Source organism: Theobroma cacao, chromosome 9, assembly GCF_053813885.1.
Source record: "Theobroma cacao isolate CCN51 chromosome 9, ASM5381388v1, whole genome shotgun sequence".
Taxonomy (NCBI): Eukaryota; Viridiplantae; Streptophyta; class Magnoliopsida; order Malvales; family Malvaceae; genus Theobroma; species Theobroma cacao.
The window spans coordinates 1,994,373-2,017,433 of NC_142647.1; the positions used below are offsets into that span (position 1 = coordinate 1,994,373).

The 23,061-nt window shown below is 35.3% G+C and overlaps 4 protein-coding genes across 4 annotated transcripts; 2 read left to right on the plus strand and 2 right to left on the minus strand.

The window, feature by feature from the left end:
* The first annotated feature begins 753 nt into the window (after positions 1-753).
* On the plus strand, positions 754-4,829 carry YUC6 (Flavin-binding monooxygenase family protein). The gene is made up of 4 exons (XM_007011976.3): positions 754-1,946; positions 2,919-3,167; positions 3,551-3,673; positions 3,817-4,829. The coding sequence occupies exons 1-4, from the start codon at positions 1,251-1,253 to the stop codon at positions 4,006-4,008; spliced, it is 1,260 nt and encodes a 419-aa protein (XP_007012038.2). The 5' UTR covers positions 754-1,250; the 3' UTR covers positions 4,009-4,829.
* Positions 4,830-13,052: 8,223 nt separating this feature from the next.
* LOC18587921 (large ribosomal subunit protein eL37z) lies at positions 13,053-14,265 on the plus strand. Its single transcript, XM_007011978.3, has 4 exons — positions 13,053-13,192; positions 13,288-13,423; positions 13,863-13,964; positions 14,062-14,265. Exons 1-4 carry the CDS (start codon positions 13,190-13,192, stop codon positions 14,106-14,108), a joined length of 288 nt encoding a protein of 95 aa, XP_007012040.1. The 5' UTR covers positions 13,053-13,189; the 3' UTR covers positions 14,109-14,265.
* Positions 14,266-16,973: 2,708 nt separating this feature from the next.
* LOC148760615 (putative F-box protein At1g67623) lies at positions 16,974-17,663 on the minus strand. Its single transcript, XM_088810325.1, has one exon. It carries the CDS (start codon positions 17,661-17,663, stop codon positions 16,974-16,976), a length of 690 nt encoding a protein of 229 aa, XP_088666451.1.
* A 2,129-nt stretch (positions 17,664-19,792) lies between these two features.
* LOC18587923 (P-loop containing nucleoside triphosphate hydrolases superfamily protein) lies at positions 19,793-23,010 on the minus strand. The gene is made up of 4 exons (XM_007011981.3): positions 22,409-23,010; positions 21,944-22,013; positions 20,447-20,609; positions 19,793-20,251 (listed from the first exon to the last, which is right to left on the minus strand). Exons 1-4 carry the CDS (start codon positions 22,890-22,892, stop codon positions 20,033-20,035), a joined length of 936 nt encoding a protein of 311 aa, XP_007012043.1. The 5' UTR covers positions 22,893-23,010; the 3' UTR covers positions 19,793-20,032.
* Positions 23,011-23,061: the final 51 nt, after the last annotated feature.

The following is a 23,061-nucleotide window of genomic DNA, read 5'->3' on the forward strand; positions in this document are numbered from 1 at the left end:
CCATTTTCTTGGGAAAAAAAGAAAGACAAGAAAAGAAAGCTAGCCCTGTGAAACAGCGGAAAATCAAACTGAAAAATTGATGAGGGGGGCAAGCTATGTGCATAACTGAACCAAATGCGCATGCATTGAACTCACTTTTGGGTTTTTTTTTTTTTTTTTTTCACTTGAACGTCTTTAATCTAACCTTCCATGATTATACAATCGCCCCTAGAATCAAAAAATATCCTACTAGTAATAGTCCAAATTGAAGACCATTGGATGTGGAGGACATCTTGGCTACAATTCAAAATCCACCAGCCCCCAAGTTGGTCCGGTCCAACCCATGATTGCCAATGCCAACAATAATCAAACCTCCGAATCCTGTGAGAATCGTACCAACAATCTTCTAGATTAATGACTGTTTAACTTATCCTAATTAGGATTATAAATTTAGGGATTTTGTGAAAAGAAGGGAAGTCCATTAAGGATTATTTCTTTTTTACTAAGCCACACCAAATGAGGTCTCTAAGTATCTACTATGACAGACAGAGTGACGTCGCGATGGTGTGTTGCAGTAAATATATTTAGTTTACATTCCCCCTCCTTTTTTTTTTTTAATTAAATGTCCCCACAAAAAATTCTTTTTGCTCTTCTTTACCACATAAACTTCATTCCCCTCAGGATGAATTCCTCGCAAACGGAAGGAATATATATATATAGAGAGAGCTATAGACATATCACCATCTCTCTCTCTCTCTCTCTCTCTCTCTTTGTTTCATTCTTTTATTCTCCCTCTCTCTCTATGTTGAATGCTGATTAAGCCCCGTACTTCTTGCTCATCTTCCGCTCAACCCTTCATAGGACATATACAGAGAGATTCAAACAACTCATTCACACAAGAGGATAAGACCCTCTTAATCCACTCCAATATTTAAGGGAAGAATTCCCTCACAAAAAAAACCTAATCTTTCTTTAGATAAGAGAGAAATTTATCACTAAATCTCGGCCTAATCTCCCAGAACTCAGTCCCCCTCCACTCACTCTGTGCTACAACAAACACCACGTTTTTTCCTGTTAATATGGTTTCTCTTCAGTTTTGCCTTTTCTCTTGAACTCGACAACCAGGTTTTTTTTTGGCTTTGGAAACTCATCAAAACCTCAACCTCAAAATTAAGCTCAGCTGTAGCTATTAGTTGTATAGCTACGTATAGCTAACAAAAGGGCTACGTACGTATAGTGGTATAAAAAGTTGTCTGAAATTGGCGCTGTTCATGGACTGCTTGAGAGAAATAGAAGGCAAACAAGCTCATGATCCCATGTTCATTGAGAAGATGAACAAGTCGTCCAAGCCGCGTTGCATAATGGTTCCAGGGCCAGTAATCGTTGGTGCAGGGCCTTCGGGTCTAGCCACAGCCGCTTGTCTGAAAGAGAAAGGTGTTCCAAGTGTGGTCTTAGAGAGATCTAACTGCATAGCATCTTTGTGGCAACTCAAGACATATAATCGTCTACGCCTTCACTTGCCAAAGCAGTTTTGCGAACTTCCGTTGATGGGATTCCCTAGTGATTTCCCTACTTACCCTACTAAGCAACAATTTGTGGACTACTTGGAAGCATATGCAAGGAGGTTCGATATTAGGCCACGGTTCAATGAGACCGTTTCACAAGCTGAGTACGATGACAAGCTCAAGTTTTGGCGCGTGAGGAGTTCTGATTTGAAGGGGAAGAAGGTGGAATATGTGTGCTGGTGGCTGGTGGTGGCGACAGGAGAGAATGCGGAGGCGATGGTGCCGGCGATCGAAGGAAGGGCAGAATTTGATGGGGACATAAGGCATACAAGTTCTTATAAAAGTGGAGAGGAGTTCCGAGGAAAAAAGGTTTTGGTGGTGGGGTGTGGGAATTCAGGAATGGAGGTGTGTTTGGATCTTTGCAATCATAATGCTAGGCCTTCACTCGTGGTCAGAGACACAGTAAGAACTCTAAACCATGGCGCCTCCCCCCTGTCTCTCTCTCTTGCTCCTTTTTCTTTTTTAATTTCTCTTTCCCTCTAAACATTAAAGCAAAAATCCCCCACTAAAGGATTTCTATTAAATTTTTTTGGATTGTTTTATGATAAAGGTCGTTGGAAGAAAAAAGGGTTCTCAAGCTGTCCCCTCAGGTTTTAGAATTCTTGATTTGAGAAGGAAAAAAAAAAGGTAGTTTTGATTGAACAAGTTTTTCAATTTTTAATTTTCTTTTTCCCCTCTAAATTTGCTTATACATTGGGCAAAAACCCAGATGGATTTTCATTTGTTTTCCTAATTTATTAGTATTAAAGAAAGCAATAAAATAATAAACAGTATTGCTTAGTAACTATAGTCAAATAAAACCATCATCTGAAAAAGGAAAACGGTAACATGATTTTTCGTTGTCTAAATCTTTCAAAGAGATTTACATAAGTAAAACAAGGCATCTAAGACCATGTCATTGACACCTAAACATTTCATTCATGGCATTTGAATACCCGTTCACCACTGCCGGGGTTGGTGACTTCAAGTTCCAAAGGGTTATTCCGTTGAAGAAAGCTTTTGCTGCTACATATATTACTAGGTGAAGAAGAAAGAGATCTTTGATCTTTCACTTTCTTGGGATTCCCAAGCATACGCGACATGGTTAAAAAAACAACTTAGGATCTTATATATGTTGTCGTAATCATGAATCTCCTCCCTTTTTTCCGCTATGATTGATTGTTTTTCTCTGTAAAGAACTAAAGAGCCTAACTCCCAAAATGTGGAGGAATGGCCTGGATGCAATTAGCCCATACTACACAACTAGGGGAATCATCCCATCAACTCAGTCTTTTTTATGTGTCCTTTCTTTTTAGACCATTGAACTTTTTGTGGGTAAAAATTAACCTTTTTTGTGTGTGTGTGTGTGTGTGTGTGTTTATGAACTGAATGAAGGTGCACGTCCTCCCACGAGAGATGCTGGGAAGATCGACTTTCGGGTTGTCCATGTGGCTGCTCAGGTGGCTGCCCATGCGGCTTGTCGACCGCTTCTTGTTGATTGTGTCATGGTTGATGCTCGGTGATACTGCTCGCTTTGGATTGGACCGGCCGCGGTTGGGTCCCCTTGAACTCAAGAATCTGTCTGGAAAGACCCCCGTCTTAGATGTTGGCACGCTTGCCAAAATCAAAAGTGGAGACATTAAGGTACTTCGACTTTTGTCATTGAAATCACATCACTTTTCCATTGGCAACTAACTAGCAAGTGTTTGATTGAGCCTATAATACTGTGTTTCAATCAAAACAATCGTACCACTTGCTTTTCTTTATGCCACACAAGATAGTTTCGCAATAATTCCCCTCCATTTTGGATCTTGTAATTCATTTCAAAACCTGCAAATTAACTATTCCAATAAAAAAGGCTTGGCATTGAGGGTTATGATGAGTGGTTTTAATCATATACTTCTTTTTAACTTCTTTGGGAGTCGTAATTATTGAATTTTTAGTATTTTCTTTGCATTTGGAACTTAATTTTCTTGCCCAATTATTCATATATAAATTTCCAAATATTTCTTAATTTGGAACTGTAGGTATGTCCCAGCATCAAGCGCCTAAAACGACATGCTGTGGAGTTTGAGAATGGCAAAACTGAGAACTTTGATGCAATCATCTTAGCAACTGGTTATAAAAGCAATGTACCCTCTTGGCTAAAGGTATACCCTTTATCTCTCTCTCCCTTTCCTTTTTACTACTTTGTTTCTTTTTTATCTATTTTCTTGATTCTTAAAGATATGTTAAATTTTTCAACAACTTGGTGCAAAAAGCGCTAAAAAATAAAGGGCAATTGAATTGTCAGGAAACAAATATGTTCTCAGAGAAAGATGGGTACCCTCGAAAGCCATTCCCTAATGGGTGGAAAGGTGAATGTGGGCTATACGCCGTGGGGTTCACTAAACGGGGACTGCTGGGTACATCAATGGACGCTAAGAGGATAGCAGAAGACATTGAACGGTGTTGGAAAGCGGAGGCAAAACAAGGTCAACGTTAGAAAGAGGAGGCAAAACGTAGTATGGCCTTCACTCGTTCACTTTTGCCGCAATCGACATCATGATTTTGGCTCTTTTTTGGATTAAGATCGGAGATGTATAGAGATTTTTTGTTGAAGATACTATACTACACAAGCGCAGCAGCGGTGGATTTTGATTGATACATGCCACAGGCACATCAAAAGATCGATGTTGCTCCCCCCAATCCATGAGGAGAAGAAGAAGAGGGAAAGAAAAAGGGTAAAGCAAAACAAAAAAAGAAAAAAAGGGAGAGAGTACTTGTGTCTCAGTGAACCCTTATCTTTATCAAGATGACACCAGCCAGCTGCCCGCCTGCCATGGCCTTGGGAAGGAGGAAGGAAAGATGTTTCAATTCAAAGTGTCAAAAAAGGGGTTGGTTTTGTTTCAGGGAGGGGGGACCTCAGACTATCTGTACAGCTTGTACATTACCATTTTTCTCTAATTAGGTATGACTTTTTTTTTTTTTCTTTTTAGAGAGAGAGAAAAAGAGATTCAGAGCCAAGGTTGCTAGGGTGTTTGGTATTTGTATTGCAAAGCGATATGATTGTGTTTTTCTTACCCTCTATCTGCCATGGGGCTTGGGAATTGGGATCCATATGAGAGTCATATAACAATTTGATCTGATGCCTAGCTAGCGGCCAGGTTCAGTCTTTTTCTTTTTATCAGGATTTTTTTTTCTTTTTCCTTTGTTTTTGGAGGGGTGTGTTTCCTAGGTGACTTGAGATATTGAAGAAATGACTTTACAAAAATGAAAAACTACACTCATATAGTGAAGTGATGACTTCTTGTTTTCTGCTTGGTATAGTGAATGCTTCATACCAAACATTGTTTCAAGGGCTAGATGTTCCCCTTTTTTTTGTCTTCAGGCAATATCGCTGTCAAAATGATTTCATTCCATGTAGAAGCTTGGACCACCACTTCGATCAGAAGTTAAACATGTGCATTTAAATTTCAGCAGAACCTTATTAATTGCCTAAGCAACACCCAAACTTCTCATATTTTTCCTCCTAGGGTAATGCCATAATGCTGTAAATTACTCAATAAATACTACATTTTTCCATGGACCCTATGCTTAAATTTGGCTGATATATCCTTGCTACTTCCATTGGCAAGGAGCAGCTAGCATCATTACTTGAAATAATTCAATTCTTTTCAATCTATGTTCAAAGGAAGTAAGCTAGCTAGTACAAACCCGGTTTGGCCCTGCAAGTTGAGCAAATGCTTCCAGCATAAATGAAGGCAATTAATTTTACCTTTTTGGAAAATAAGAGGGGAAAGGGGTAAGCTGGAAATGGGCAAGCAGATGTGATATCCCCTACCCCCAATCTTTCTTTTTTATAATCTAAAAAAGTTGCATAAAGCTTCCACACCATCAAGGCAAAAGGGTCGACCTATATCTGTACGTAACCAATGTTGTCACCTGGAAAAGTTTGAGCTGGTTTGACAATTCAGCTGGACTCGGTAGATAGCCTGTCACAAAGTTCATCCTCATCATAATAATTACAAACAAAAAACTATTTGTATCTAACAAAAGAAATCCAATTCTTTCTTAAAATTAATTATTATGGGTTTTTGTTTTTTTATGGATAGTAAGAATCAATTTCAGAATCTAAGGTAGATATCTAAAACCCAAAAGCCTGAGTCCCCTGGATACCCCATTTTCTTTAGGTCAGACAAGCAAGAATCTCGGCATTAGAACAACTTTTCTGCCTTTATTATCACCATGAAACATAGCTTCTAAACAACAAAAATACAAAAAAAAAATTAGGTCAAATTAAGAAGTGTAGTAGCAGCTTTTGTAAAGATAGAAAGGAATGCGTCGTACTTTTCGTCCCTTTCATCAAGGAGCCTAATTAGCATGTGTTGGCTAGAATCCAGGTGGATGTTGGCAGGATTAGCTTGGACCAACTCTCCTCATAAAAAAGCTATTCAATTCCAAAACTATTGGCTTGGGTATTCCACTTCCACTATTTCGATGACACATTATCCTTTTGAAAATAGACTGTTAAGATCCCAAATTAAGAGGATCAATAAGATATTACAATGTGGTCCATCTCCTATAATTTTTATTTTAACACAAAAAAAAATTTAACATATAAGAGATAAAAAGAGGAAGATTCAAGCAGTTTATTAATTACCCATACCATCTATCTTAAGGTGTAAAATAAATTTTTAGGATATGTTATCATATTTCCAAATACTTCATCATATACCAATTTTTCTTATAGAAATCGTAATTACTATTTTGTCTTTCTATGTGCACGTATGCATGCGCATATATGATGTCAAATCTGACCAGGGGCGTGATATTATCTCCACACCCTTTTGGGTTGATTGGCTCGAGCCAGCGACGGGATGTCTCACCTCTAGTGATCTATCTAGGTACATCGGCCGCATGTGCCACCCCCGAACCATTTCAGCCCGGGAAAAATATCTCTTTCCTCTAATTGAACCAATCATTAAGCCACAATCATTTGAATTACAAATATCGTTTCATTTTGGTAGTAATTAATTTCTTTTGTCTTAATTTTTCTCTCTTGTAACTTCTATGTACAGAACTTAGCATCAAACACTTTTGCATATCACGAATCTGATGTGGGCCAATTTCAGCTACCTACAATTTACGGCTAAATGTCTCCCATGCATGCATACATATATATATATATATGTTTAGAGCCAGATTGATTCAATTAACGCGACAAGCTGATTGGAAAATTAAAATATCGAGTATCTTATTTTATATGTATATATATGAATAGTGTGTACTAAAATTAAAATATATAAGAGGTATAAAAAGAGAGATTTCAGCATCAAAAGGTTGGTTTTCTTCTAGTATTTAAGGCAAGCAAAGAGAGGATACGAGCAGTTGCATGGCCCATGAGATCCCATATGGCCATCTGCATTGGACCCCTTTGGGCCTTTATTACCATCAACTGTCACTTCCCATGCTCATCCTTTGTTCCTTTTCTCTTGCAATTATACAAATAGTAGTAAGGAAATCTGATGACTGACCAACCGACTTTAGCTCCAAATATGGGTATCTTACCTTTTTTTTTTTTTTTAATGCCTCTGATCGAAAAGATAATGCTGTGAGGACCCCTTTAACTAAAGCAAATATACACCGCCCTAATGAGCTTTTTTTTAACCTTAATGCTCTTATTTGGTATGTAATTAACGGTTGATATCAAAAGGGCGGAGATGTACCATATAATAGATTTTCCAAACCATGGCTTGGGAAACTTTTGTTTTGCAATTCCATCCTCACTTACCCACCTGTCCTCCAAAATTATGGTTAGGCAGTGTTTAAGAGTTCGATGTTGTTTTGTTTTAATTTTTTTCATCTAAAAATTTCGATTTGTGCATGTTTTCTTTGAGCAGGGATCATGTTAAATATTTGTAAAATTGTTCTAATTTTATTGGATGTGTCTGAAGAGACTGATATTGTTGTTTTGTTTCCTTTTTTTTCACAAATGGATTCACGCATGAAATGAGAATTGCTTTTTCTTTACACTTTAGCATGAACCAAATCTACCATTTCTTTGGTCATGATTACTGTCTTCCCAAAGGAATTGTCATTAGTTTTCATTGATGGATAGATATATTAGCAACTTTCACCAAATTAATACAAAAAATTATTCAATTAACTTAAATTGGTGAAAAATCCAATTTGGTGGTTGTTTCCAAAGCTTGACATAGACATCTAGCTATTAGCTGGCTTTTGTTATTTGACAAAAGGAACTAGCTAGGACTTTCCAGTAGATCACATTGACGAAATATTTCTTCTAATTATTAAGATTTGTAATTTATTGAACTGTTTTTCTTTTCACTAAAAAAATGTCTATCATCAATCACAATCCCACCAAACCAAAACCCCTAGAAAGGATATATGAATATATTCTTATGCATTCCAACAACACATAGTTTTCTCTTCAATATGTAAGCAAATATATATCATTGACCGATAAAATTATTCTATATCTACTTAGACAATGAAAGTGATCAGAACAAACAAAACTGTCGATAATGCTTCGAGTTTGTTTGTATTCGTATAAAAATGTAGACAGTGACAATGTCAAGTTGTTATCCGCGTCTGTTAAATTTCATGTGTAGATATTTAAAACAAAAGAACATCAACAAAAAGATGGGAGAAATAAGAAAAATGATTAGGTTTAGTGAACCAACTAAAGGCATCCTTTCAAGGGCAGCCCTTTACTTTACCAGCTAGAGTGGTCCTTGCTATAAGGCGTGTATACCATCCACAAGCTGATGATAGGCAATTTCGCTACTTCTTTCTTTCTTAGTGTACGTACACACGGTGGCACATGGTGGGCAAATCAGGACCATCCAATTTTATTTTTTTTCCCATTTGATGTGTTAAGCAGCCTTAATTGGTTGTGGTCCATCAAAATTGATTATCCGAACGGTTTGATCGATACAACTTTTTTCTTCCCAAAAAAAAAAAAAAAATTAATAAAGAAACAAAGAAAGATTTAATTGAACCATGGACCATTTACCAGAAGTCAGCATCAGATCGGATGGTGGGGAGTTATCAGTTAAACGAAACGGTCATCCATCTAACAATCGGAAACCCATGATTGGAATCGATCAAAATGATGATTAATCCTGGAATGTCTGTCACGAAAATGCATACAGATCCCATCCCATTGGCTAGATTTGATCCCAAATATATATGTGTGTTCTGACAAGTAGACAAATATTATTAAAGATTGCAATGGATTGAGCTGGAAATTCAAAGAAAAATAAAATAGAATGAATATTTGTGTTGTTGCTCTTCTGATATTTTGAGGTGTCTCCATCTTCATTTAATTCTTCAGGAGTAATTATCAATTTTGTTACAATTTTTTTAATATTTAATTTTGTTTAATTAATTTTCTTTAGCACCACAAATATATTGACTTGTTGGCAAAGGGAATTGGTAGCCCCTAAGCGACATTTATGGAAGAGATTTATCCCAAAAAAAAAAAAAAAGAGGATTTGCTCGTCTACTCATGTGACAGGTGAGTAGCTCTAATTTTGAATCATTATATATTTTAAATTTTATTAAAGATTAAAATAGCAGCATAATATTTAAAATAATTGAATGATTGATTAATTATTATTAATTAAAATATTATTTATCATTTTATGTCCTTTGATATTGATGTATCATATTGATATATTATAATAAATATTTATTTAAATTTTTTGAATAATTCAAATGTTTTTAGTATTTGAAATTTCTTTCTTAGTCTTAGTGGTAGAGATTTGAAAAATTAGTTCTTGAATATATTAATTGGGCTTAACTCGTTTTGGTATAGCTTTATTAAGTATATGTATGAATTATGAAGAGATATTTTAACGGTATAAAGCTTTCGACTTATAATTTTGATATTAATTTGAAAATATTGAGAGTGGCTTAATTTTATTGAATGTGAAAGAGTTGTTTTCACAATGAAATCTAAATTCATCGTGATTTTACTCAAATAAAAAAATATGTTTATTTTTAAAATATAACTCATATTAACAAGTTGACAATAATATTTACAGAAATATTACTTCGAGTCTACTGTTATGAATAATCAAATTGTAAACAAAGTGCAACATTATATTTATATCATAATATGTTAATTACTTAATATTTTCTTAAAGTTACTTTAAAAAAAGAAAAAACCGTTCAAAAAAGTAAATAAAATTGTGGGGTTATCAGGTGCTGGTGGAACTTTGACTAGTTTCTATCAAAGAAACTAAACTAAAATTGATCTTTCACCATTGCAGTGCTGGGGTGGTTGATAGTGTTGGCAGCTTGGCATGCATCACAGGTATTTCCAAAAGATGTAACGATTCAATCATCAGAGTGTCAAGTTCATTGAGTTGTATTCACGATTGAGATGGATGATCCATTAGTTTATCACAACTCTTCCTAACATAAAATCTCCACCGTCTTTCACTCCTGATTGCATATAGGTATCAACAAGGACAGAAAATAGACACTTTGGTTTGTTGCCATTCCCAGAATTTTTATCATAAAGACAAGAACAGTGGTCAAAATGGAACATGGATCAATCTTTATCTTCTTTGTTTCTTTTACATAGACAATTAAGTACTAGTTAATTGCTTAATTAACTCCTTAAAAAGTCAGTTAGAAGAATCTTATCTGATCATTAATTCTAATTAAACCATTCAAACAGGAAGTCTTGGTTGACACGGCTGTTGGGATATGACTCAGGAACTAATGGGATTTCTACCCCAGGTATTGCCATGGCTTCCCAAGTCCACCAACTCCTTGCTGCAAGGGGAGAACTTTTTGCGTGTCTGAAAAGGGCAAGACGAGCAAGCGCGTGCGTGTAGATGAAATTGACAGACTATTAATATGAAGAAGATCATGTCACACTAAGGGAGAGACTTAGCTAGAGACTAGAGAGTTCATGCAAATTTGTGCTACTCTTTTTATCTCTCGCTCTCGCTCTTTCTTGAATTAGGTTGGGGGAGTTGGGACCGCCACTCTCTCAAGCAAGACCATGACCTTTCTAATCTTCCAATCATAACTCAATCCTCAGTTCACATGCTCTATTATGCAGATTCCAAAGTGAATGGTGTTTTGCAGGGTCCTAGATACACTTTCTCTCTTGGCGAAAACCAGGGAAAAAAGGGTCTTTTGCGCAATCTGAACCCTTATAAAAAGTTCAACAAGCTTTTTCACCACTCTCTCTCTCTGTACTTAGTATAGATTTTTGCTATCTTCCTTTCCTTTCTTCGTTATGTCTCAGTCCCTAAGGTTTCTTTCTCTATGTCAGTGCATTGAGGGAGACAGCTAATTAATGCAGAGCAAAGAGAGAAAGAGCTAGAGGGAATTAAGAGGGACGTTTTATGTGCTTGGTGAAAGCAAAGCATCAAACCCACTTGCTCACTTTTTCCCCCTCTCCTTTGCACTTTCTCTTTAAAGAATCTAGATGACTAGTCTTGAGCAAGGATTCTTCTCCAGGTTGCTATTATCTTGAGAATTAAGTGGAACTCATTCACACCATCCATTTTCTCTTCCACTCAATTTTTTTTGCACCATTGCATGCATGTTACTTGCTCATTATTCCAAGTATACGCATGAATATTATTGGGAGCCCTTTTGCATGGTCTGCACTTTGCAGTTCAAGTGGGAATTTTCAAAAGCCCTCACATTTTCCCTTTTTTGAACTTCATATCCTTAATTTGGACCAATACATTGCTTCTTCTTTGACTTTCTTTCTGATTCCCTTTGTGTCAATTTTCTACCCAATTCTCAGTTGAATGATCGGTATATATACTAACACTCCTCCATGTTTTCTTAAAGATTAAAAGTAACAAAGCACCCAAGAAAAGAAAAGTAGTATCACGCACTTGGGATATTGTAATAGTTTGGTAAAAACATTCACCAAGTTTCTATATCAATGCAAGGAGATCAGAAGGTTGGCTTTCTGTTTGTCCTCTCGACCTTGTGTTATATATATTTGGGTGCTTAATTTCTTTACATATAAAAAAGAAGCAAGTTTAACTAGTGCAAACAACTCGAGATATTTAGAGGTTATATATCTTTTGTTAGGGCTTAATATCTCTCTATAGTGGTTGTTCTTCTCCTATTATGTGCCAGTGATAGCAATTTCAATGCTAGCTTTCGTTTTTTTCTTTTTTTTTTTCAAGTTAAACTTGGTTGGTCGTATTTTTATATTACTCCGAAGTTATCTGTTTTTTAAATATAATTACATTTTGTAAGGTTAAGTTGATCGTGTTTTTATATTATTTTAAGATTATTTATTTTTTAATTTTTAACAAAGTATATTGATGAGCTTCAACTGGCTTTGTCGACGAGGCAAAGGTGATCCTTGCTGGTCTTCCTTGAGATGATCATTTATGCTTTTGGAACTTTCTAATGTGAGAGCAACAGTTAAGGAGAGTGTTTCTTCAATATGGGCCTTGGGCCTAATCCTCAACAGTGTGTCAGTATTTTCTCTGTTGTAGTTTTTATTATTATTATTATTATTACTATTTCCTATGACCTTGATTCCTCCTCTTGCTTTTTTTTTTAAAAGTTAATTTTGGTAGGAAAATAATTTGTGAAAGAGGAGAATACTACAGTTTAACCTTGAGATCAATGAATAGGGAAAGAGCTTAGGGGGTGACAAGTGGTGACGATCGTCACTTTTTAATTTGTATTTTTTTTATTATTATAGATATAAATTAATAAATAATATGATTATTGTTATAATTATTTTTTATCTACTTTTTATTCAAAATCCTAATTCATTATTGTCTCTGAATCGCATGCTAATAACCGGATGATGTAGTGCAAGCTTAGTCTATCAACCTAGTTAAATAGTGCAAACAGTTAGTACGATTACTTTTTTAATCAAATTAATAAAAAATACTGTAAAAATTAATCGAAGAGTCTGAAAATGAAATTGTAACCGATTAATTTGGTTAATAATCAAATTAATCAAATAATTTATAATATATTATATTAATAATAAGTTTAATATTGTTACGTATATTATAACTTATAAATGATTTACATAGAAATTGCTTAATTCAGTTAAGGGAAAAAATTTTCAAAACCAAAAGCGATTGAATTAATCAATTTAATAGCGTTTAGTTTTGAATTAATCGAATTTTTTTGATTACTTTGATTTTAATCGAAAACTTCTTAACCCTTTTTATAGAGTAGAAGTTGTTGGGAGATAGCTTTGACAATTTTTCGAAAATGAAAAAGCATAATTTCCAATTGCATTGGTTTTAATTTAAATAACAAAAAAAAAAATGAGAGCTTCATTCTCTTATTTCACCAAAATTTTCCTTTTCTATAGTTCAGGCTTTTTATTTGGTAGTCCAAGATCCAAAAGGCGTAAAGCTCCGAACACCTTTTGGTTTACGTGCCCAAGTATGGTTTTAAAGATTTTGGGCTTTTAATTTTCCCAAAAACAAATTGGGCTTTGGTGGGAGTTTGTCTGAAATGGGCTAAGCAAGAAAAGCCTTAAGAATTCGCTTGGACCCCCGGCGTGTTGGTCCTAAAGCAAAGGTGAAGAAAAACCCTAATTTCCTTCATCACTATATAAATATCGTAACCTCTTCTTCGTCAAAACTTTTCCCGAAGCCCCTCGCAATTTTAGGGTTTTTGCAGCAGCATCAACAGAAGAAATGGTATTATTATTAAATTTGAATTCGGTTTTTTTTTTTGTTCATGTTGGTTATGGAGAAATTGAAATTGATTGTATGAAAGTTTGATTTTTTGATAGGGAAAAGGAACTGGAAGCTTTGGAAAGAGAAGGAACAAGACTCACACTCTCTGCGTTCGATGTGGACGCCGAAGCTTCCATCTCCAGAAGAGCCGTTGCGGTGCTTGTGGCTACCCTGCTAGCCGCATCCGGAAATGTAATCTTTCTTGTGCTTCTATACTTCAGATTTTTCGAATCCATGTATATAATAGTAATTTTAGCTCGGTTTTTAGTTGCTTAGCTGAACATTGATAAGGTAGGCAAATTAAATAATTCACGGTAATCATCGCACGAAACTTATTTTTGTTTGTTTTCTTGTTTTGGATTCAGCAGATCATTAAACATTTTCCATGTCGATTCGTTTGATGTTTCCTGTCATTTCCATATCGTATTTTCGTGCATAAGAAATTAATATATTAAGCCATCTTTGATTGATTGTAAATTTCACTGCTTTGTCATAAATGGGTTCCTGGATTTACTGCTGATTTCTTTCAGTTTACTTTGCTCATCTAACTTTGCATGCTGAACAGTGGCTTTTATTGGCAACATTAGCTCGTTTGATTGATTTGGTGAATTGGTCTTGTGTATGGCTTTAGATAACTGGAGTGTGAAGGCTATTAGAAGAAAGACCACCGGGACTGGCCGCATGAGATACCTCCGTCATGTGCCCCGGAGGTTCAAGACTGGCTTCAGAGAAGGTACATGATCTTCTTACTGAATCTTATGTTGTTTGAGCTGAAAATCTGTGGTGGTTGGATGATTTGTAGTAATGGGATGTTCTTGAATTATTGTCAGGTACTCAAGCAACTCCCAGGAAGAAGGCAGCTGTTGCTGCCTCATAAGTTCGTTGTGGGGCAATGCTAGTGCATTTTGTTTTGAGATTTACAAACCAGAAGTTTTCTGTTATTATCAGTTGTGTGTTATTTTTGGTTTTCTGAGTAATCCCTGCAAACATTAAATTTTGTTTCATTATGAATTTAAACAATTTAATTTTGATTACTGAGTATAATTTGCACACTTGTGCAATGTGTGATGGTATAATTTATGTCATTTCCATCTTACTCTTTAACACATCTCGTTTTTTTCCCATTGCCCATTTATGACATCAGAGGGCTTTGGATTTTGTATTTTCCTTTTTGGCCAATGGTAGACTCAAGCGTCACTCTCTTTGAAGAAGCATCACAACTCTCTGGGTTTTGATTCTTTCTTTTGGATTTGGCCAATGGCTGACTCAAGCAGCAGGGTGATGTCTTGCCTGATAAATGACTATCGCTAGTACAGCCCAAACTCATCTCTCCAATTCAGCCCAAATGCAGCTCAAGTTCAACAACATATGTTATTGCTTGGCATCTTGAGCTGAGTAGATTTCAATAGTTAATTATCTAAACCTTGATAGCTTTGGGGCCTTTGATTGCGTTCCTACAAATGTGTATGGCATAAAACGTCCATAACTTGTATGGCATAAAACGTCCATAACTTATATTAAACACCTTCAGTTGCGAGATAAATTGTTGATAATGTACATATAAAAAAGGTTTAAAAAAAATCCACTATATTGGCAACATGCAAAAGCTTGATTCTGCACTCTTTCCCATCAGTGTTTCAGCCAGTAATTCCGTAGTTGAGCCATGTTTAATATTATCTCGCCAAGACCTTGGTTAGTAACACTGCTGGTCATAATCCATGGTGGCGCAGTCTGGAAGAAGCTGCGTCTCAGCTCCGGAAGGTCACTCACGTTTTCTCAGGCCTTTTCCCTCCATTATTTTTCTTCTTCCGCTTGTCACATTTGGTGAAGATCAGTGTCATGGGGATCTGAAGACCACAAATAAAGGGTTAGGAGGAAAGCAGATAACATACTTCACGAACAATTAGCTTCCTTTTACAAAGAAGTCAGTACTCAGGATCAGCAGGCTTTCTTCCGCTGTCTTGAGAAGATGGTATGGTTGACGTATCAAAGTGGGTTGCATCTCCCTATACTTTTCTCCTGTTATAGGTCGAAGAAAATTTACCTGGTCCTGACCAAGCCAACTAGCATATTCAAGGTCAATTTTCTTTGCAGGAATGCCAGCATCTATAAGCAGGAAAACTGAGACTAATGTTGAACGGTTCCGGAAATAGTCTTTGGTAAACTTGCTCCAGTCGGTCCGGAGTTCCTGAGGAGCAGCTGCATACCTGTTCAACAAAAAGTGTAATCCAATGTAACTCTGGCGGTAATGCCACATGCATATTTTGGTGTAATCGAATATAATAGCATAAATCTTTGAAACAGCATAATGTGAACTTTTGGGGATGGCTGCTGGTGTTAGTTATGTAGAGCCGATTCAGTAAAATACGCCAGCTTTGTTCCCCTTTGTACTCTTTTAACTTAAGCACAAAAGTTATAGTTTACACTTGAACAAGTTCTATGAAAGTTGAGACAAAAATCAACTCAAGTCAATATTTGCCTAAGCTTGGGATCAATGAAGTCCTAAACAGCTAAAATAGTGAACTAATATACATAAGTTGAAAGTAAGACTTATTGATGGCAAAGCTGGACACAGTGTAGTACAACCATTTTTGATTAAAACATAGAGGAAATCCTCTTGCCAGGCGACATCGGTCCACAAAAAAATTTGGGAAAAGAATGTAATTTAACAACTGAGGTTTATAATTTAGATTCAAAGGAAGACAAACAAAATAGAGGTTGAAGGCAAGGCTCTCCTATCATTTGTCTTTAAGTGTTGTGTGGAGTGCCCATTTCTACTTCATCCGGAAAGACAGGAATTACAGGGTTTTTGGTAAAGCTGGGAAGTCTCTCTCCCACTGGTATTCTGCTTCCTACGGTGGAATCTGTTAGAAATAAACTGAATGGGTTGAAACAAATAGCAACAGATGCTGTAATTAGGAAGTTATTTAAAACCTGGGGATTGGGTGATCATGTACTTGTTTGATTTTTTGTGCATGGTTTTCCTGCATTGATAGGATGTCTTTTTGTAACAGGTCTATTCCTTGGACAAATACAAATTTACTTATAAAAAAAAATAGAACTTGACAAAAATACTTATTACCATCAACTTGGACAAAAGAAAGGAGGTATTATACTCGATATCATATTTTTTAATACTATTTGTGTCTTAAATAATCTCAAGCTGTAATGCTTAGAAAAGAGATTTAAGCTCATATATAAGTAAAGATTATGAAGTGATAAGAAGGCATTACCCAGGGATTAAGAAGCATTTACATATGAAGGGTAGATGTGAGAGGCTATATGGGAAAGACCCCGACAAAAATATTTCTGCAGGAATCTGTAAACATCATGCAAGGTAGCAGTGGCAGGCTCCTACAACCCGCCAGGCGGCAAATTCTTACCACTTTTAAAAGAAAGAAAGCCATGAAACGATACGATGCATGTGAGCCGACAGCTCTGATGTATTACGTCTCCTTATGAGCCGTAACGGCTAGCGCCCTTGTTCCTCCCGGTGGTGGACTATGCCTTCTATTGCTTTTGCTTGAAGACAAAGAAAATATATATGAAACTCTCTTCGTCTCGAGCTATTGTTTTTAGAATTGATTTTTGCTGTTGCTTTCATGAATCTTTTCACATCTTATGCATTAGAAACTGGTAATCGGTAAATCTAACTATATTTCCACTACAAGATTAAAAGAACAAATACATATATAAAATTTATATTACATACACTAGATCAACAAGGACTAATTAATTAACTTTATCTAACTAGGTATTTCCTAACCATATCAGAAAATAAAATTGCTTCACTATCCCAAAAGCAAGAATTACAGCACGAGAGGTTATCAAATGGATTGTCCTTTGCTTCCCAAGCTTGGCCTTGATCTGAACTCAAATTGTCATCAGAATTGCAGCCGAATTTTGCATTGTGGAAAGATTCTTTTGGCCTCTCCAAAGACACACGAACCCACATCATCCTCAACATCTTTTTAGTTTTACTTCTTGTGCTGGAGCTCGTGCGATCGAGAGAAGACACAATTTGAAGACCCTTTTGTTTAAGCTCACCTCCCAAACAAATCAAGATAATGCCATACACATATTTGGCTTCGACGTGATTTTTCTTGATTGCTTTCTTTAAATAACGCAATCCTGACTCTAGTTTCTTCTTGTTAAAAAATTTGAGCATCCCTGTCCTGTATAATGCTTCTGCATTCTTGGCATCTTTGCATCTTTTTAAAAAGATTTTCTCTTTTTTATACCATGGGACAAGACTGATATTCTCCATCGAAACATTCTCAAAGATATGATTATCATTTGATGCTTCAAGAAAAGCCTTGCAACTTAATTTAACATTGCGGAAATCAACAATTGAATTAGAAGCTGCATGTCTAAGAATTTCTGCCAACATCTCCCTTGGAAGAGAATTGATGTTGGTGGATTTTTTCTTCATTGTATTCTCAATTAACCCTGCAATGCGAGAACGTGAAAAGAAAGCTATGCAAATTAATACGTGAAAAGAAAGGTAAGAGGAAAGCTAGTTATATATAGGAAGGGCAAGAGGTGGACTCGGTGATTGTTGAGGATTAGGAAAACAGATATCCTAATTTATCAGGGTTTAATGCGACGTTGAGTTTTGACCACTGATTCTATTGGCCGTTTAATTACTAATTATTATATTTATTTATTAATTTTTTTGCTTGATTATATATTTTAATAAAATATGTGACAATTTTAATACTATTTGTAAATTTTGAAAACTTCACAGATAATGTAGAAAATAATAATTCCTCAGTTGACATTTTTATTGTTTTATTTAGATTGTATCCCCTGTTAAAAATAAATAATTTATTGTTTTTTTTTCTTTTTTTTTTTTTTCAAACAGATAAATTTGTGGCATGAGAAACATGTTAAACCGATTCTCTTTTTATGCTTTTATTAGAATTCACAAGTTATATGGAAAATACTTACGCATGCTGCGGTCAAAATTTTTAATATTGAAAAAAAATTAACGAAATTATATATAGTTATATTTTATTGACTTTCAAATTGAAATTACTAAATAAAAAAGATATTTTAATTTTTACGTACATAAGTTAAATATATAACTTAACTAATAAATATACTTACTTTAATATTAACTCAATTCCATAAATAACTTTCAACTATAATTTTCCTAAAAGTTAATTTTAGTTTTTATATTCACATAAATAATCAAAATTTTAGAGTACAAAAATTTAAGTCCTTATTCTCATAAATCATCAGTTGAATTAATGTCTATAGACTATTAGTTGTTGTTTATTTGAGTTCTTATTAGTTCAATTGAATTATAAATCTATTATATTAATTATAATCGATTAATTTCATATAATAATTTAAATTATAATTCTTCAAAAGAAATTAATTTGTGAAAAAAATTTACATTACTAAAGTGGTTTTGTATAAATAATGTAAAAAAAAAAAAAGAAAGGAAAAAGAAAAAACGAAAAAGGAAAGAAAAGGAAAGGAAAAAATTGTTGTTTTAATGGCGTCCCATGAGAGTGAGTTATTGTTACGGCAAATGTTTGATTGTAAGAAAATTATACACTAATCAATAAGTCAAATATTTGATTGCACTTAAAACCCTTCTTTAGTTGCATCTATTTTTTTTTATTTATTATTTGGCATCATAAAATCATTTATAAAGTATAGCAAAATAGATTACTTAATAAGTGAATATAAATCTTGAAACATTTATATCCCAAGTTTACATTTGGTTATTTGTGGGTTTAAACTAAGTTTATTTTATTTGCATTTGGTTGTTTGTTTATATATTTGTTTATTAACATCTTTCATAAATGTAAACTATTGAAAGTCATTTCATTGCTGATATAATTATTTCTTATAATAATATCATCAAAAATAATATATATAGTTTTTTAATAAGAGATACACACATGAGTATTTGATTTCAAAGTAAGTGTATATGTTTCTTATTGGTTAAATTATACAATTAGTCTTTATATTTTACAGAAATGTAAACATAATCCTTATGCAATATTTTATGTAAATTGAACCATTATTTTTAATTTGTTAATTTTAATTCAACTTATTTTGATTTGTTTTCTTGTTTTAGATTCAGCAAATCATAAAACATTTTCCATGTCGATTCTTTTGATCTGTCCTGTCATTCTTATATCGTTTTTGCTTGCATAGAAGATTATTACATTAAGCCATCTTCGATTGATTGTCAATTTCACTGCTTTGTCATTAATGGGTTCCTGGATTTATCCTGATTTGTTTCAGTCCATTTTGCTCATCTAACTTTGCATGCTGAAACAGTGGCTTTTATTGGAAACATTAGCTTGTTTGGTTGATTGGTGAATTTTGGTTGTGTATGGCTTTAGATAACTGGAGAGAAGGCTATCATAGGAAAGAACACCAGGACTGGCCGCATGAGGTACCGCCCCCTGAGGTTCAAGACTGGCTTCAGAGAAGGTACATGATCTTCTTACTGAATCTTATGCTGTTTGAACTGAAAATCTGTGTTTGTTGGATGATTTGTAGTAATGTTCTTGAATTATTGTCAGGTACTCAAGCAACTCCCAGGAAGAAGTTTTCTGTTATTATTAAACAAGAAGTTTTGATTACATAAATCCTGATGCAAAGGCTAGCTTTTGGGGCTTTGATGGCATTCCAACATATGCGTATGGCATAAAACGTCCATAACTTATATTAAACAGCTTCAGCTACACGATAAATTGTTGCTAATGTACATATAAAAAGGCTAAAAAATCCACTATATTGGCAACATGCAAATGCTTGATTCTGCACTCTTTCCCTTTAGTGTTTCAGCCAGTAATTCCGTAGTTGAGCCATGTGCAATAATATCTCATCACGACCTTGGTTTGTAACACTGCTGGTCATAATCCATGGTGGTGCAGTCTGGAAGAAGCCGCGTATCAGCTCCTGAAAGTCACTCACATTTTCTTCAGGCCTTTTCCCTCCATTCTTTTTCTTCTTCCGCTTGTCACATTTGGTGAAGATTAGTGTCATGGGGATCTGAAGACCACAACTAGGGTTAGGAGGAAAGCAGATAACATGCTTCATGAACAATTAGCATCCTTATACGAAGAAGTCAGTACTCAGGATCAACAGGCTTTCGCCTGCTGTCCTGAGAAGATGGTATGGTTGACATATCAAAGTCGGTTGCATCTCCATATACGTTTCTCTTGTTATAGGTCGAAGAAAATTTACCTGGTTCTGACCAAGCCAACTAGCATATTCAAGATCAATTTTCTTTGCAGTAATGCTAGCATCTATAAGCAGGAAAACTGAGACTAATGTTGAACGGTTCAGGAAATAGTCTTTGGTAAACTTGCTCCAGTCTGTCCGGAGCTCCTGAGGGGCAGCTGCATACCTGTTCAAGAAAAAGTGTAATCCAATTTAACTCTTGCAGAAGTGCCCCATGCATAGTCCTCAACACTTGCAGTTTGGTTGTAAGAATATAATAGCATAAATCTTTGAAACAGCATATTATGAACTTTTGGGGATGGCTGGTGGATGTTAGATAGAGCCGATTCAATAAAATATGCCAGCTTTGTTCCCCTTTGCACACTTTAGCTTAGCTCAAAAGTTATAGTTTACACTTGAACAAGTTCTATGAAAGTTAAGACAAAAACCAACTCAAGGCAATATTTGCCTAAGTTTGGAATCACGTGTGAAGTCCTAAACAGCTAAAATGGTGAACTAATATACATAAATTGAAAGTAAGATTTATTGATGGGAAAGGACACAGTGTCACGCACTAGGAAACACATACTACAACCATTTCTGATTAAAACATAGAGGAAATCCTCTTGCTGGGTGACATCGGTCCACAAAAAATTTGGGGAAAAGAATGTAATTTAACAGCTGAGAGTTATAATTTAGATTCAATGGAGGACAAGCAAAATAGAGTTTGAAGGCAAGGCTCTCCTGTCATTTGTCATAAGACTTGTGTGGTGTGCCTATATCTACTTCATCTGGAGAGACAGGAATTAGAGAGTTTTTGGTAAAGCTGGGAAGTCTCCCAAGGGTATTCTGCTTTGTATGGTGAAATCTGTTAGATATAAACTGAATGGCTTAAAACAGATAGCAGCAGATGATGTAAATAGGGAGCTATTTAAAAACTGGGGATTGGGTGATCATATACTTGTTTGATTTTTTGTGCATGGTTTTCCTGCATTGGCAGGATTTCTTTTTGTAGCAGGTCTATCCTGCTTTCTTTGAACAAATACAAATTTACCTATAAAAAAAAGAGGTTCAAAGAGAACTTGGCATAGCTGCTTATTACCATCAACTTGAACAAAAGAAGGGAAGTATTGTACTCGATATCATTTTTGTTAGTACCATTTGCATCTTAAATAATCTCAAGCTGTAATTGACTTATCTTAAGAAATGAACTTAGAAAAGAGACTTAAGCCCATATACAATTATAAATCAATATATTGATCTCTCACTGTTTAAAATTGAAAAAACTGATTCAACTAAGCCCTAGCCCCAGATTAATCATTTGAGACAGGTACATAAATTCTTTTTCTCCAAGACAGTGAATAAGCTTAATAAATATAAGTTTCTGAGATTCCACTAATGGTAAAATCAGATTTACACAAACAACAGAAGTCACCTAGTGTTTGTTTTAAATATAGCATGTTACTGTTTATATAAGGTGTATATAGGACAAGTATATAGGAGGCAATTGGTAAAGCATACCCATATCCAGGCAAATCCACCAAGTACCAATTATCATTGATGCGGAAATGGTTGATGCATTGTGTCTTCCCTGCAAGGATAAAAGTACTACTGGTCAATATACACCTCCTCACGGACTTTGAAGCTAAAATGAAAAACTTTGAATCGAATGAACCAATAAAAAGACTGTCCCGATCCTAAGATTGCTCACCCACCAAGAATTGGCAAACCATTAAACACCAAGAAGCTTAACACTAAACTGCTACTACTTAAATCCTTACTAAATCTGCCAGTGTAAAATTGGGTACAAAAATTTGTTGCTTCTAATACCCCTCCTGAAATGATAAATTGACATTAACAAATTACAAATATCTTGTTATGAAGCAGAAGCAGACATATTAAGTTTGGAAGATTCTCGCACAAGAAACATTCCAGTAGCCTAAGGAAAAGAATAATGATAACAGCAGCACATTAAACCTCTCTTACCAGGTTTCTTAGACGTGAGAGCAAGGCGTTTCCTTCTTACAAGCGAATTGAGAAGCGAAGATTTCCCCACATTAGACCGACCAACAAGCGCAAACTCAGGCAATCCATCAGAAGGACAATCCTCGGTCCTCACACTACTCTTCACAAACTCAGCTTGAAGCACTTGAGCCTCCCTTGCATACTTGCTCACCACTATGTTCGACCCTTTCAAGATTCTTGTACTTAAGTTAGGGTCGTCAAAAGAAACCTCTGTCTCTGGAGGAACAAACAACTTGTCCAGTGAAATCTCCACCCGCGGCTCTTCGGAAACAGAAAACTGACTAATGGGTATTGGCTCAGTGGTTGAAAGAGTCGATTTTGGAGCAGAGAAAAGTGTCGGGCAAGTGACTTTGATGGGTAATTTTGGTTTGGGGAAAAAATTTAAATTTGGCGGCGGTCCTTTAAAGACCAAATATTGAAATCTTGGAAGCTGAGTTAGAACCATCACTCTCTCTTCCAACCAAACCGATGAGTAGTTCTTCTCCGTTGCTAGGCAAAGCCACAAAGGCAAGCAAAAAATCTGGGCCGAGGCCGATATTCTTGAGTTAAAACGCACCGGTTGGTACCCAGTAAGAGTAACACTAACATAGATAAATAAGCCAACTTGTTAAGGA